This window comes from Oryza glaberrima, chromosome 1 (assembly GCF_000147395.1).
Source record: "Oryza glaberrima chromosome 1, OglaRS2, whole genome shotgun sequence".
In the NCBI taxonomy this organism is placed as follows: Eukaryota; Viridiplantae; Streptophyta; class Magnoliopsida; order Poales; family Poaceae; genus Oryza; species Oryza glaberrima.
Genome location: NC_068326.1, coordinates 35165643 through 35179456, shown reverse-complemented (window position 1 = coordinate 35179456; position 13814 = coordinate 35165643). Strand labels below are relative to the sequence as shown.

Sequence of the window (13814 nt, the reverse complement as noted above, 5' to 3'; positions counted from 1 at the left end):
AAAACGAGAAAGCTGATTAATTATCTCTTAATACTATAAATTTAAAAATAAATTTATTTGATAAGTATTATATTCATCTCAAAAACGTGCCAAAAAATCAATGTAAAATCATCTTAATCATTTACAGCAATAATGCGATATTTGGAGGACGGATTCGCAGAGACCCTGGATCCAACCATTTTTGGTCTAAGATTTGGCCGCTGATCAGTTTGTAATTAGTTTAATCCGAACGTACGGTTGTCTGATTAATTCCTCTTCTCCGACCGGCTCGCTCACACGCACAAACACGGCACACTCCACTCACTCCACTAGCCCCCAACACTGCTACTCTCGGTGCTCCCCTCCCCTGCTCGCGCTAGCTGTATGCCGCCTTTATAACGCGGCGAGGCAGCCAGCTTCCCCCAAGCCCAGAGCGACGCCTCCTCCTCCTCGCAGCTCCGCGAGATCCACCCGGAGCCCGGCAACCCCAGGCGAGGTAAGATCCCCTCCTCCATTGCCGTCGCGCTTGCTCTTCTTCTGTGTCGGTGCTAGTTTGGTGTGGATCTATAGCTCAGTTTTGTTTGGCTCGTTCGTTCGTTTGGTTGATGGTTTATAGTGATTCGTTTTCATGGGGACGATGGTTAATTTAGTTTAGTTTGCGTTCAGCTCGGGGGACACAGATCCGGGTTTTGATTCGAGCTAGCGTGCGGGGTTTCCGCGTGTGGTCGGGGGTGTTTTAATGCACGCGCTTGATTGGTGTGGGTTGGTTGTTTCCATGTTTGTTCAGACAAGGGGAGATTTGCTTGCTAGGGAAGATGGAAATAATCGATTTTTGCGTGCAATGGAATGCATATAATTTTTTCCTTTTTTTTGGGGCATTGTTCAATTGGTGTCACTGATGGGCAGATCCAGTGTTTCCTTGTTTGGATCTACTGATCGGGTTTAATCTTTTATACACTTCTAGTTTCTGATGATATGTTGTGGTTTGCTGTGCTCTAGGTGTGAGAGTTCTTGATCGGGTCGGCATAGGGGTTTTGTTCTGCAGTACATGCGAGAGTGTGATTGATGGCATTTGGCCGAGGCTCGAAGATGGACGGCAGGCGGTCGTCGCCGTCGTCGTCGCTCTGCACGACGACCACCGTCGTCGTGTTCGTGGCGCTCTGCCTGGTCGGCGCCTGGATGATGACGTCATCCACCATCTTCCCGCTGGAGATAACCTCGAATAAGAAGGCGGCGGTGAAGGAGCAGCCGGCGAGAGTTAACTACGGCGCGTCCGAGGAGGCGGCGGCGGCATCCGGCAACAGTGCTGAAGGTGTGGACAGGTTTGGGGACACGGACAACAACGATAATGCGGTTCCGGAGGAGCCGAATAACACGGTCCCTTCTGAAGAAGAGAAGTTCAGTGAGAACACAGTGGAGAAGCCAGTGGAGAGCAGTGAAGAGAAGGCGCCACCGAAAGAAAAGGAGGAGAGTAAGGATACATTTGATGATGCAAATGGGAAAACAGAACAGTCGAGCGCCAAGGAGGATGGGGATTCTGAATCAGGATCTGGGCAGTCGGATGGTTCAAAGAATGGCGACGACGAGGAGAAGAGTGAGGAGAAGAAAGATGATGAGCAATCTGATGGTGAGAGGAAAGATGATCAAGAAGAGAAGGCTGAAGGCAGTGGCTCAAAGGACACGACTGACCAGCCACAAATTGAGGAGACAGTGGATGAAAGTGGGGAGAAGGGTCAGGGTGCAAAGTCCAATGAGGTATTCCCTGATGGGGCTCAATCAGAGCTTCTAAAGGAGTCAAACACCGAGAACGGGTCATTTAAAACACAGGATGCAGAGTCAAAGAATGAGAAGGAATCTCAAGCAGCATCAAATTCTTCAGATGATGAAACCACATATAACTGGAAGTTATGCAATAACAATGCTGGAACAGATTACATACCTTGCCTCGACAATGAGAAGGCTATCAAGAAGCTTCGAACCACCAAACATTATGAGCACCGTGAGAGGCATTGCCCTGTGGAGCCTCCTACCTGTGTTGTTCCACTTCCTGAAGGATATAAATGCCCAGTTGAGTGGCCCACGAGCAGGGACAAGGTAATTTTGTATTTTTATGATGTTTTTGCAATGTTGAATACTTTTGAATATGTCAAGGCTTATTTTTCTTCTCAGGTACTAAATTGACACGTTTCCTTGTAGGTGTGGTACAGCAATGTCCCCCACACTAAGCTTGCTGAGTACAAGGGGCACCAAAACTGGGTTAAAGTTTCTGGGGATCATCTCCTATTTCCCGGGGGTGGCACTCAGTTCAAGAATGGTGCACTTCACTACATTGATACTATTCAGCAGGTTTATGATCATTATCCGAGTAGCCCTTATTACATTCATACTTTCATGCATCACTCATTGGTTTTGCACAAGCTGTAGGAAAATCTAAATGTATTGTACTTGTTAACATCTGACTCCCTTAATAACATTCTATAAAGTTGGATTGGACTTAGGGAATATCACACAGCTACTAGTTTTGTTCTTTTGTAAGCGTTTTCCTTGCATTGGTACATAAATAAAAAATGCACTCTCTCTGGACATAACTACTTGGGCTTTTGGACTCAAGCACTCAAGCTTTCGAAACTTTGACTAAATTTGTTTAAAATACCTAATCCGAAAACATAAAAATCGTATGTATAGATTTGTCTTGAAATGCAGTTCCAATAATCTCATAAACTTATTAGATTTTATTAAGTTTTCTAAAATAGAATTGTGGTCGAAGTTGCATCTCGAAGATTGTGGAAAAAATGTTGATGTTTAGTTATTTTTGTCCAGAGTGAGTAGTATTGTACCATCATGATGAAATTTCCATGCTGTGTTTGTGAAGAACAGAAGCAGATATTTACACTATACACACGTTCTCATTCATTTCCACACTAGGCTCATACTGCTTTCTGCAGGCATTACCTGATATTGCGTGGGGCAAACGAAGCCGTGTCATTCTAGATGTTGGCTGTGGAGTTGCTAGCTTTGGAGGGTACATGTTTGAGAGAGATGTACTCACGATGTCATTTGCCCCAAAAGACGAGCATGAAGCTCAAGTACAGTTTGCACTTGAGAGAGGTATTCCAGCAATATCAGCTGTCATGGGCACCAAAAGGCTCCCATACCCCAGCAGGGTCTTTGATGTCATTCATTGCGCTCGCTGCAGGGTCCCTTGGCACATTGAAGGTCTGTCTTGTTGGTGGCATTATTTTATTTTATATTTCCCTTAAAAAAACTGATATAAATCGTGATGGTTACATTTTCTGTCAGGTGGCATGCTATTGCTGGAACTGAACCGCCTATTACGCCCTGGTGGTTACTTCGTCTGGTCTGCCACTCCTGTTTACCAGAAGCTCCCTGAAGATGTCGAGATTTGGAATGGTATTGTACTGTTCTTATTTAATCTTGCTCAAATTGAATGAAGTTGCAATGTGTTCACGTGTTTAAAAAAGCCCCCCCCCCCCCTCCTATTTTGTGGTAAATGCAAATCCATCAGTATAGCATCTAGTCGCATCTTGTGCAGCAAATGAAAAACAATGATCATACTGCCTTTGAGACCAGATTCAATATCCAAGATGAATGATTATGCCCTAGGTTGCTCCACAAATGAAAAAGGCCCAGCCTATACATTTTAACTAAAGTTCATAGTTGTAAAGTTTTTGCTCCCCCTCCCCCCCCCCCCCCCCCCCCACGGCCCCACCCACCCACCCACCCACAAAAAAAAAAGAAGAAAACTATTCAGAAATAGAAACTCTTTGTAAGCATTAGAGGCATAGCTTGTCCTTTTTTTCTTGAAATACACGCTATGAGCTGATTTTCATGTAGACACACCAGGCCTGACATAATTGTTCACTGTTTTCAGCCATGTCTTCTCTAACAAAGGCCATGTGCTGGAAAATGGTTAACAAGACTAAGGATAAGTTAAATCAAGTTGGTATGGCCATATATCAGAAGCCAATGGACAACAGTTGCTATGAGAAAAGACCAGAAAACAGCCCACCGTTATGCAAGGAAACTGATGATGCTGATGCTGCATGGTATGAATAGTTAATGTTCTTTCAGTGGACCGTATATTCATATCTGAAGTGTTTCTATGCTTTATTTTGAACAAACTTTTGAAATGCAGGAATGTACCTTTGCAAGCATGTATGCACAAATTGCCTGCTGGCCAATCAGTCCGAGGGTCAAAATGGCCAGAGACATGGCCACAAAGGCTTGAGAAGACCCCCTACTGGATAGATGACTCTCATGTTGGAGTCTATGGAAAACCAGGAAACGAAGATTTTGAGGCTGATTATGCTCATTGGAAACGAGTCGTAAGTAAATCTTATGTGAATGGCATGGGAATCGACTGGTCTAAAGTAAGAAACGTCATGGACATGAGAGCTGTATATGGAGGGTAAGTAAATGGCTTGCTTTCTCAATCCCATTGGAACAAATAGTTTGAGTAGAATCGATATTCGTTACAATTTATTGATAAACCTAGCATATATGTTAATGCCCTTCCCAAGGCTTGGTCTACAACTTTGTGAAAAGAAGAGTTCACTGAGTGAAATCCACAAAATGTGCTAGTGTCATAGGAAAAAAGAATATATTTTACAACCTTATTTATTTCGATTCTTAGCCCCCCCACCCCCGTAATTGACAGTGCGGTTAATTTTCAAAAACCTCCCATTTCAGCATGTGTTGTTAAAGGCCAACGATAGCAAGACTCTGTTCTAGTACCTCATTTTATTTCCTCACTTACCTATTGTTTTACATTGTTGCATTGCAGTTTCGCTGCAGCTTTGAGGGACCAAAAAGTCTGGGTTATGAATATTGTGCCAACGGATTCAGCAGACACGCTGCCCATTATTTATGAGCGTGGCTTGTTTGGTATGTACCATGACTGGTGTGAATCTTTCAGCACTTACCCGAGAACATACGACCTTCTGCATGCAGACCATCTCTTCTCAAAGCTAAAAAAGAGGTCAGTTTTTTTTATTCTCTCCATGCTCACAGTTGTTTCATGCTAGTTAGTTGCTTAACCAAAATATAACGAATGAAGGACTTATGTCATGCTGGGTTAGCCTTTTCATGTAGTTTGAAGAGCATGTTTGTGCATAATTGAATCTTATTAATGCTTAAGCTATTATATTGTTTGTTTCCAGATGCAAATTGTTGCCGGTGTTTGCGGAGGTCGACAGAATATTGAGGCCAGAAGGAAAGCTGATTGTGAGGGATAATGCAGAGACAATAAACGAACTGCAAGGCATGGTAAAGTCGCTTCAGTGGGAGGTTCGCATGACCTACACCAAGGGTAACGAGGGTCTTCTATGTGTCCAAAAGTCCATGTGGCGGCCCAAGGAGATCGAGGCAAGCATGTGAAATATACAGATGTTCAAGAGAACTGTTACTGGTTAGTGGTACATTAGACTGAATTTTGGCTCTAGATATGCATACTATTCTTGTTGATTCTGAAAAGGCATAAGCCTTGATGTAATTGTAGAATCATTTTTTTTTCTTTCTTGCCAAACAAATGCACTCTATATTCTCTTCTTGCTGTGCTCTTGCTCCATTGCTGTAAGGTTGTATTGGAACCTGGAAGTGTCACAAGTGTGACAAGTGTCACAGGCAAATTATGTTCAATCCATACAGCCATGTAGTGTACGAGAAATTTCTTTGTGTTATTTAGGAGAACCTTACAAAAGTTTGTCTGTCATATCAGTCAAACATTCTGGAACTCATGGGAACTTTGGATTCTTTCATGGGTTACTGCTCATCACTCAACAGTGACATTATAATTTTGTGCAATTTGATATTCCTAGCGGTTATTTTCTGCTCAGCATTGTGACAAGTTACTGCTCCTACGGACGTTGAATCCAGTGGAGCAGCTGAAGATAGAGTGATTGCAAGTTGCAAGTTATCAACTACTGTGAAAACGTGACCGATCACTTAGTGCCAAGAAACAAAAACCATCCGGGATTTGGCATGGTTGGAAGTGGTTGAATGGGAATCCCGAATTTCACTCCGATTTTGTGCTCCCCCCCTCCTCAAAAAAAAAAAAAAAGAAAAGAAAAAAGCGTTCTGATATTTGCGGAGAACTCAAAAGGCAAGTTGATTTAGTTATAATTAGTGTTGCTGATGATTGTAGATTATGTTCTCCAAATCTTAACTAGATCCATCTTAAAACCCTTGGATACTCTGCATTAATCCTATATTGGCCAACTTAAACAAGTATGAGAAGAACACGATTGGTTCATCATATCACAAAGAAATAAAACAGCTAGCTAGCCTAGCTATCAGGCCCATCCCCAAAAAATGCTGCTTCAACTACAACTAGAACAATTTTAAATTCTGCCGAATCAGACAGCACAATAGACAGTTTGTCGTGGTCTCTCCGCTCCCGTCCAAATTAGGAGTAGCTCTGATGTAGATAAGCCTAAATTCATAAAAACTCCCATTTATGTTGAACCCAAACAAAGAAAATCGTTGGGACCATATACGATTTCGCCTACCAAGGCAACAAAGAAGAAGCGGATTCTCATGCAGGGCCCACCGCATGTTTTGTGCAGCGATATCGAACAAAGCAGATTTCGCAAAGCACACCCGTCCACATTGCAAAATCCAGGTCCCGGATTTAAATTCAAATTTCTCTATCGGACAAAGCGGATTCATCGAGGCGGGCATCCACCATGCACATTCGCGAAATCCATGAGCCGAATTCGAATTCAATTTAGATAAATAAATAAGCATCCATTCATCCGTCGTTCCATTATATTTTTTTTAGTAATAGAGAGAAGCCCAACCCAACCCACACGTACGTTTTGCTTCTTCTTGCAATATATGAATATGTACAGCGGTAGGGTCCAAAATTGGAAGGCGGCGCGGGGCCCGCGGTCCACGTGGGTGCCACCTCCGCCCGGGCCCACTGTCCACGTGGGGCCTCACGTGGGCAAATCCCCCACGTGGGCCCCGCCAAAAATCGGCTTCTGTTCGTTCCGTTTCGTTCCGTTCGGCGATCAGCTGGCCGCCTCGACCTGCGCCGTCGCGGCGGCGTCGGCGGCCGGCGGCGCGAGCCAGCGCGTGAAGGCGTCGAGCGTGCGGGTGTCGGCGCGGTAGTGGCGCTGCGTGAAGCGCATGAGGTCGGCCCAGGTGAAGTCCGGGTAGTGCCGCGGCGTGGCGGCGCTCGGCGGCGGCCGCACCACCCTGTCCTCCCGCGGGCACAGGAAGAACGCCAGCGACCGCCGCTCCCGCCGCTGGTTCACCACCGCCCTGTGCAGGCAGCTCTTATACCTCCCGTTCGACAGCGCCTGCACACACAACAATTCCCCACAAATTCCTTCAGACAAAAAAAAATACATACATACATCATCATTCATCAACGGAGAGGCCGACACGTGCAGGGCTACATCGCCAATGTCCGTGCCCCCGTCGCCGGCTGAGCAACGCGACAAGGACAAACCGCGCGAGAGAGGCGCACGACGCGACAAGAGCCGCGGCGAGGGTGGCGCCAAATCGATCGGCATGGAACAATCCGCGCCCGCGCGCGGAACACACCACCCTAAGCTACCGTCCGCCCGCGGCGACGACGACGTACGTGCGTGCGCGCGCGTGTGTGTGGCGTGCAGCCGCACGCCGCGCCATGCCATCCCCCCCAAGCGCCAAACCAACCCCCCCCCGGGAAAACGCCACCGAAAGCGCCACCATCCGCATCCGTCCCCGCGGCGCCGCTGCTACTACTACACAAATCCCTCCAAAATACACATCCAACGAGGAGGAGAACGCATGCTTATCTCTCATCTCTCCTCTTCTCTACTCTTCCATAATCCATATCTTGGCTTGGCATGGCATGACCGAGTCTGGTCCTTCCAAGTGCCATGGATGGATAGGAGCAGGGCCTGTTTATCCTAATTTTGTTTTCTTTTAAAATGTATACTGTTATAGTATCATATAGGAAATTAACTATAACAAACAGGTTTATATACGGATGATGAAATTATCCGCTTACATCGTTAGATAGGAGTTAGGACTAGAGATGGAAGTGACTGGCGAGAATGGACACAAATGTATGTGCTCGTGTGCAAGTTGGTGGTGGCTAACTCAACTCACACTTTGTTTGTCATCAAATACTAAAACGCGACGAGACACTACTCACTACTGTTTGGAGTGTTAGGGGGGGACCCAGGGGTTGTTGGACGTGGCTGTTGGCACCTCTGGCCGTCCAGGCCCACCGAAGCTTACATGGCGTCGTCACACCATCGGAAAATATTCTCATGTCGGGGGAGATCCATATTAATTACTCCATCCATTTTTAATATAACATAAATATATTATCAAAATATATACAATATTAAACTAAATGAGACTAATTTGGTATTATAAACGTTGCTAAGTTTTTCAATAAATTTGGATAAAACTAAAAAAACTTTAACAAAAAAAAAATCAAACGAACTATAATATGAAAAGAAGTAGCTTGTTACTTACTCCTATTAACTATAAGATGTGAGATAAATCATAACACATGGAGGAGTGGGGCATTCCATTGTTTGTGATTGGAACAGAGAAATCACGTCAGGTCGGTTTCTTCCCGCTTTCAGCTGAAAGCCCCGCCCCTACCACGATCTTATTTTTCTCGTCAATTTCGCGCGAGAGAGAAAAAAAAGCTTGAATTACTTGTTCTGTTGCTTCGAAGCAGAGGAGAACAGAGGAGAGGAGAATAGGAGATGGTTTACCATGAAGGTGTCGCCGATGTTGATGACCATGGCGCCGGGGACGGGGCTGACGGGGCGCCATTCGCCGTCGACGAGGACCTCGAGGCCGCCGACGTCGTCCTGGAGGAGGATGGTGAGGGCGGTGGGGTCGCAGTGCGGGCCCGTGCCGAGCGTCCGCTCCGGCTCCGGGCATGGCGGGTAGTAGTTGCACCGCATGATTGAGCTGCTGTCCGCGAAGAACTCCCTGTAGTAGCCTCGCTCCACGCCCAGGCTCAGCTCCAGGAGCTCCATGATCGTCAGCGACAGCTCCTTCATCTCCTCGCAGTACTTCTGGTACACCCTCCTGCGCGCACAAACGCGTTTGAATTCAGCATCATCTCGGTCGGTGTGTTTTGAATTTGAAATGCAATGTCGTCCATGATCGGTTTAATTACCCCATTGGCGCGAAGTCGGGGCCGAGGGTGCTGGAGAAGTAGTCGGCGACGACGGGGGCGGCGGCGCGGTCGTGGAAGCCGAAGGAGAGGGTCTCCTTCCACGGGAGCTTGGAGGCGAAGCGGTCGGCGTGGGCGCTGGTGTAGCCGGACACGGTGCCCGGGACGCGGCGGGCGCGGCGCTTCTCGGCGAGCGGGAGGCGGAAGAAGTCGCTGGCGCCGTCGAGCGCGGCGCGCGCCAGGGCGGCGTCGACGCCGTGCCCGGACACCTGGAAGAACCCGTGCGTGGCGCACGCGGCGGCCACCTGCGCCGCGGCGCGGCGCAGCCCCTCGGCGTCGCCGTCGCGGAGCACGCCCACGTCGACCACGGGCATGTCCAGCTCCGCCGCCGACGCCGGCCTCGCGTCGCCGTTCGGCCACACGAATGGCTCCGGGATCTTGGGCTCCATCCTCAGGTCGCACACCGCCGCCGCCGCCGGGGCGGCAATGCCAGAGCCGGCGGTGGAGTCCATGGGCGGTGGTTGGTGCGGCTGTGGTGGCGTGGGGTGCTCGGCCACCATGAGATTGGAGATGAGAAGCGCGCGCTGTGTTGAGCGGGAGTGAGTTGAGAGCGTGTGTGAGTGTGAGTGTGTGTGTGTGTGCAGGGCGAGCTGTCTGGGCAGGAGGGTGGGGTATTTGTAACAGGGGAGAAGACGAGCGCCGTGGGGGGCCCACCACAGGGGATGAGGGAGGGGGTTGCCACTGGACAGACATGATGGTCGAATCAATGCCCCCCATGCAATTGCATCGCCATATGTCCATCCTTTTAGACAAGTTTAAAGGTAAAACTAGCCCCCATGTATAAGAGTTAACACTAGTAGCAAAACCAATAGTGTTGTATAATACTCCCTCCATTACGTGACGCGTCCTAATACAATGAATCTGAACAGACTCGTGGATAGAATTGATTGCCCGGAATCACTTATTGGTTGGTGGTTGGAGTGCATTTTCTATATATACCTTTTCATTTCTTGGTTGAATTCCACTGTTAATCGAATGATTCTCCTTTGCAATTTTGGTATATTGAAGTGCGTGCATTTCTTCCGGTGAATTTCAACTAGTATAGCTTGATTTCCCACACGAATACGAGAAAATAGATTGGATTTCCAAATAGATTGACTTGGGCTTTCTTGGGCATTTGCTACTCTACTGAGTTGAGTAAGTTGTTCATATCGAGGTTAGGGAATGTCCTAGCTAGTACTACAAGCTAGTCGTCTGTCCGATAATTTTTCACATTGTTACTGACAGAAAAAAAAATAGTGAAAAGGACGATGCGGAATCTAAGCGATCGCCTAAACTAGCCTGAAAGATAAGTTTGTTGCTGGAAAAAAACAAAATAGCAATAAGGTTTTCTCTATTTTTACTCGCTACTTTTAATTTCTCTCGCTTTCCAATCTAATTAACACGTGGAAAACTAAACCTCTGGTAGCTTATCGATTTAATTAATCTCTCTTAGAGCACGTGTAACACCGGGGCTGTTACGAGACAGATACACAGCGAGCTCTTCCTTTTTTCGATCTCTTTCATTTCTTCTCCATTCGTGTACCAAAATGAAACCGATATGATGTAAACAAGACTTACCCTACTTGCACTAAAACCGTACCCACTTGGGCTCGCAGTGGTTTCGGAGGTCGGAAGTAGCTAGCCGCGGAATTGTTGTTTGCGACGCGCGGCTATTGTGTGGTATCGCCGATTCGCTTCGATCGTGTTTGGTTTATGCCTGACCATGTTGCAGGAAGGTGACAGGGAAATGGTTCCTCTCCTTTTCGTGAAGTACTAAGGTTGGAAGGAACATCTAGCACAGTACAGGTCACGGTGCACTATACCACCCATGCACCATACAGGCACATGAACGGTAATCAATTCATCATGAGCAATTTTGATATTTTAAAAAATATGTTAATCTTGGGACTGTAGTACTGATGGTTCAACAGCTTATAAGAGGTTCTAAATTGAACTTGTGACCATCAGGAGATGCAGAGGGCGGAGCCACGATCGAGCTAGCTCTGACTAGGGTTTACTAAATCGTTTTGGGTGGGGTTACCATAGCCCCACGGTTTGGTGGTTACCACGAAAACCACGCGGTTATTGCGAAAACCACGCGGTTATTGCGAGTTATACCGCGGTTTGAAAAACTGAGAATATTACCGCACGTGATAACTGCGATAACCGTACGATAACCGTGCGGTTATGTAAACCCTCTGCCCTGATGCATGGTATACGGTCTAAATATTTTATTTTTTTACCAAAGCATGTTCTTCGTTACACGAATAATTCAGGTATTAAGTGCGTAATAGATATGTATGGGATACATGGTAATATAGTTCCCATTCTAGCTTCACCCAAATGCTTGTATTTATATGGTTTTCTTACTTCTTACTAATTAACAAGGTACTTGATTATGTAGGGTATATCTTTTTTCTCTACTCGGTCATCTACGTGTTATAGGTTTTCTATGATAGATCTGCTACCATTATACCTTTCATATATCAAATCCTAATATGTTTTTAATTTATAATAATTCAAGATTAATTTCATGGACTGGGAAGATACATGGCTGCATGCACTTTTGGAGGCCACCTGTTTAATGGTGAGATCAATGAAAAAACAAAATAAGACAAAAACAAATCTACAGATCAACCTATGTTTACAAGAAAGGAGAACATACTTATATACCTCCTCCGATTTTTAATACATGACGTCGTTAACTTGTAAATATACGTTTGATCATTAATCTTATTTAAAATTTTTAATATAAATATTCAAAAACATAAGACATATGTTTTAAAGTATGTTTAATGATAAAATACATTATAAGAACAGTGAAACATATATATGTTTAAAAGTTAACAACTTTATATATTAAAAACTGGATGGGTAGTTATATTTAAATCTTGAGCAAGTAATTAAATTTTCAGTTTGGAGGGCCTGTTGAGTCACCTTGTCTCTTTGTGACAAATTTCCAAGGTGTCTATATTTTTTTCTCTGTGTGCTCTGATCTAGACCTAAGGGGCATTAACGCTAATGCTAACACGTTTCACCCATTTATAATATCCTTTTAGCGCACTGTATACGATTTCCAAAATCACGATTACCACAACGCAAACAGTTAAGTGACGTGGCAAGCATATCAACTTTGAACTATAGCTAGTGGATTTCTCTCATGAATGGCAACATGCATGCGTCCAACAAGAACACCGTTGTTCTCGTGAAACATGATTAATTGGCCATCGTCGATGATCAAATGTCAGCTCCCACAAATGAAAGCCGTGCTGGGCTAAGTTTTTTGTTTTGATATAACCCATCTCTCACCGCAGCACAAATCGGAGAATCGTCTCATTTCAAACAGTGAACAGTAAGTAATTTGGCCGTTCCTTGTTTTGTTTCTTTCTAAAAAGCCTAGGGTTTTGTACAAGCATATATAGTAGCAATTAGCTTCTGGGATACCCTAATCTTGTATGAAAATGATGGTATCGGAAGAAACTAATTATGAACATGAACCCCTAGATGCTATAACGATCACTCTCCATGGTTGGTGCCTCGAGGGAAGCCACAAGATGTGTGATATGTGGTGTCAAATTTGGTTTCCTTACCAGGCAAAGGCTTCTTTTTCTTGCTTCAGATCGGATCACTATCTACCCAAAATCTCATGTCCTCCTCTTGTCATCATCCTTAGCTAGCTAGCTACCTTTCGCCCTCTCCTTCTTTCAATCATTTAGAGCATGTACAATGCTTTAGACGATTGATACCTAAACTCTCGAAGTCATATGTTAACAATGTTCAAATAACTCGTTCGGTATAAATGCCATCTACTTAATGTGTTCATATAATCAATCAATGATTTGATTTTACGTACAATCCATAAAGTATATTGATTTACAGATCATCTCATCCTTTTCTCTCATTCACATCTCCATAAATCCTGTGTAGCATTCCTCCCAAACAATTGAGAGGTGTTTCCTGTTTTTAGCTGTCTCGACGAAAAGTCAATTATTTTTGCGGTAGAATTTGCTTACTGGGTTTCAAGTCCTAAATATATACCTACCTTATATAAAAATTCATAAAGCTTCCGTAAATTTTTTGGTCCGTCCAGTTTTTTTTTGGCTGATTTTTTTTCAGAAAACCTAAACAACGGTATCCCGTTCTATCCTTCTATGAGACAGTACCTGATACCTTATATCTGTTATGATACCAGCCGCATGGTACCCGATACCTGTGATACCTGTTACCCAATACCTATGATACTTAGGACCTGATACCTGTGATACTCGTGCAAGAGAATAGTTAATATGTCTATCCCGTTGCAACGGGATCCCGTTTTGTAGCAACCCTCATTTTTTTTGTCCGACTAGTCTTTCTGTTTTTATCGCTGGATTTTTCCCATTCCGTTCGGGTTTTTTCGCTGATTTTTTTCCCGATTAGTCTTTCTTTTTTTTATCCGGCTTTGGTTTTTTTATCCGTTTGTTTTTTTTTGCTGTTTTTTTATCTCATCCGATCTGCTACACACAAACGCAATGCACCTCTCGCCGCTACCGGACCAAACCTAGCGCTGCCACCATGTCGATATACCTCCGGTGCGTTTCTTCCTCTAATTGATAGCAACAATTGATTCTCTACTCCTCCCTCATCATTTCCAATTTTG

General features: G+C 45.1%; 2 protein-coding genes across 3 annotated transcripts; one reads left to right on the top strand and one right to left on the bottom strand.

The window, feature by feature from the left end:
- The first annotated feature begins 279 nt into the window (after window positions 1-279).
- Window positions 280-5733, top strand: LOC127777402 (probable methyltransferase PMT24). Its single transcript, XM_052303989.1, has 9 exons — window positions 280-475; window positions 979-2073; window positions 2176-2325; window positions 2925-3195; window positions 3280-3390; window positions 3872-4046; window positions 4136-4408; window positions 4784-4978; window positions 5160-5733. The coding sequence occupies exons 2-9, from the start codon at window positions 1045-1047 to the stop codon at window positions 5374-5376; spliced, it is 2421 nt and encodes an 806-aa protein (XP_052159949.1). The 5' UTR covers window positions 280-475; window positions 979-1044; the 3' UTR covers window positions 5377-5733.
- Window positions 5734-6703: 970 nt separating this feature from the next.
- On the bottom strand, window positions 6704-9793 carry LOC127763842 (gibberellin 20 oxidase 2). 2 transcript variants are annotated; one of them, XM_052288642.1, is made up of 3 exons: window positions 9137-9793; window positions 8724-9045; window positions 6704-7301 (listed from the first exon to the last, which is right to left on the bottom strand). In XM_052288642.1, the coding sequence occupies exons 1-3, from the start codon at window positions 9691-9693 to the stop codon at window positions 7011-7013; spliced, it is 1170 nt and encodes a 389-aa protein (XP_052144602.1). In that variant the 5' UTR covers window positions 9694-9793; the 3' UTR covers window positions 6704-7010. The 2 variants fall into 2 exon arrangements, 1 of the variants encoding a protein (XP_052144602.1); XR_008015761.1 differs by having other exon boundaries at window positions 7187-7301; window positions 8476-9045.
- Window positions 9794-13814: the final 4021 nt, after the last annotated feature.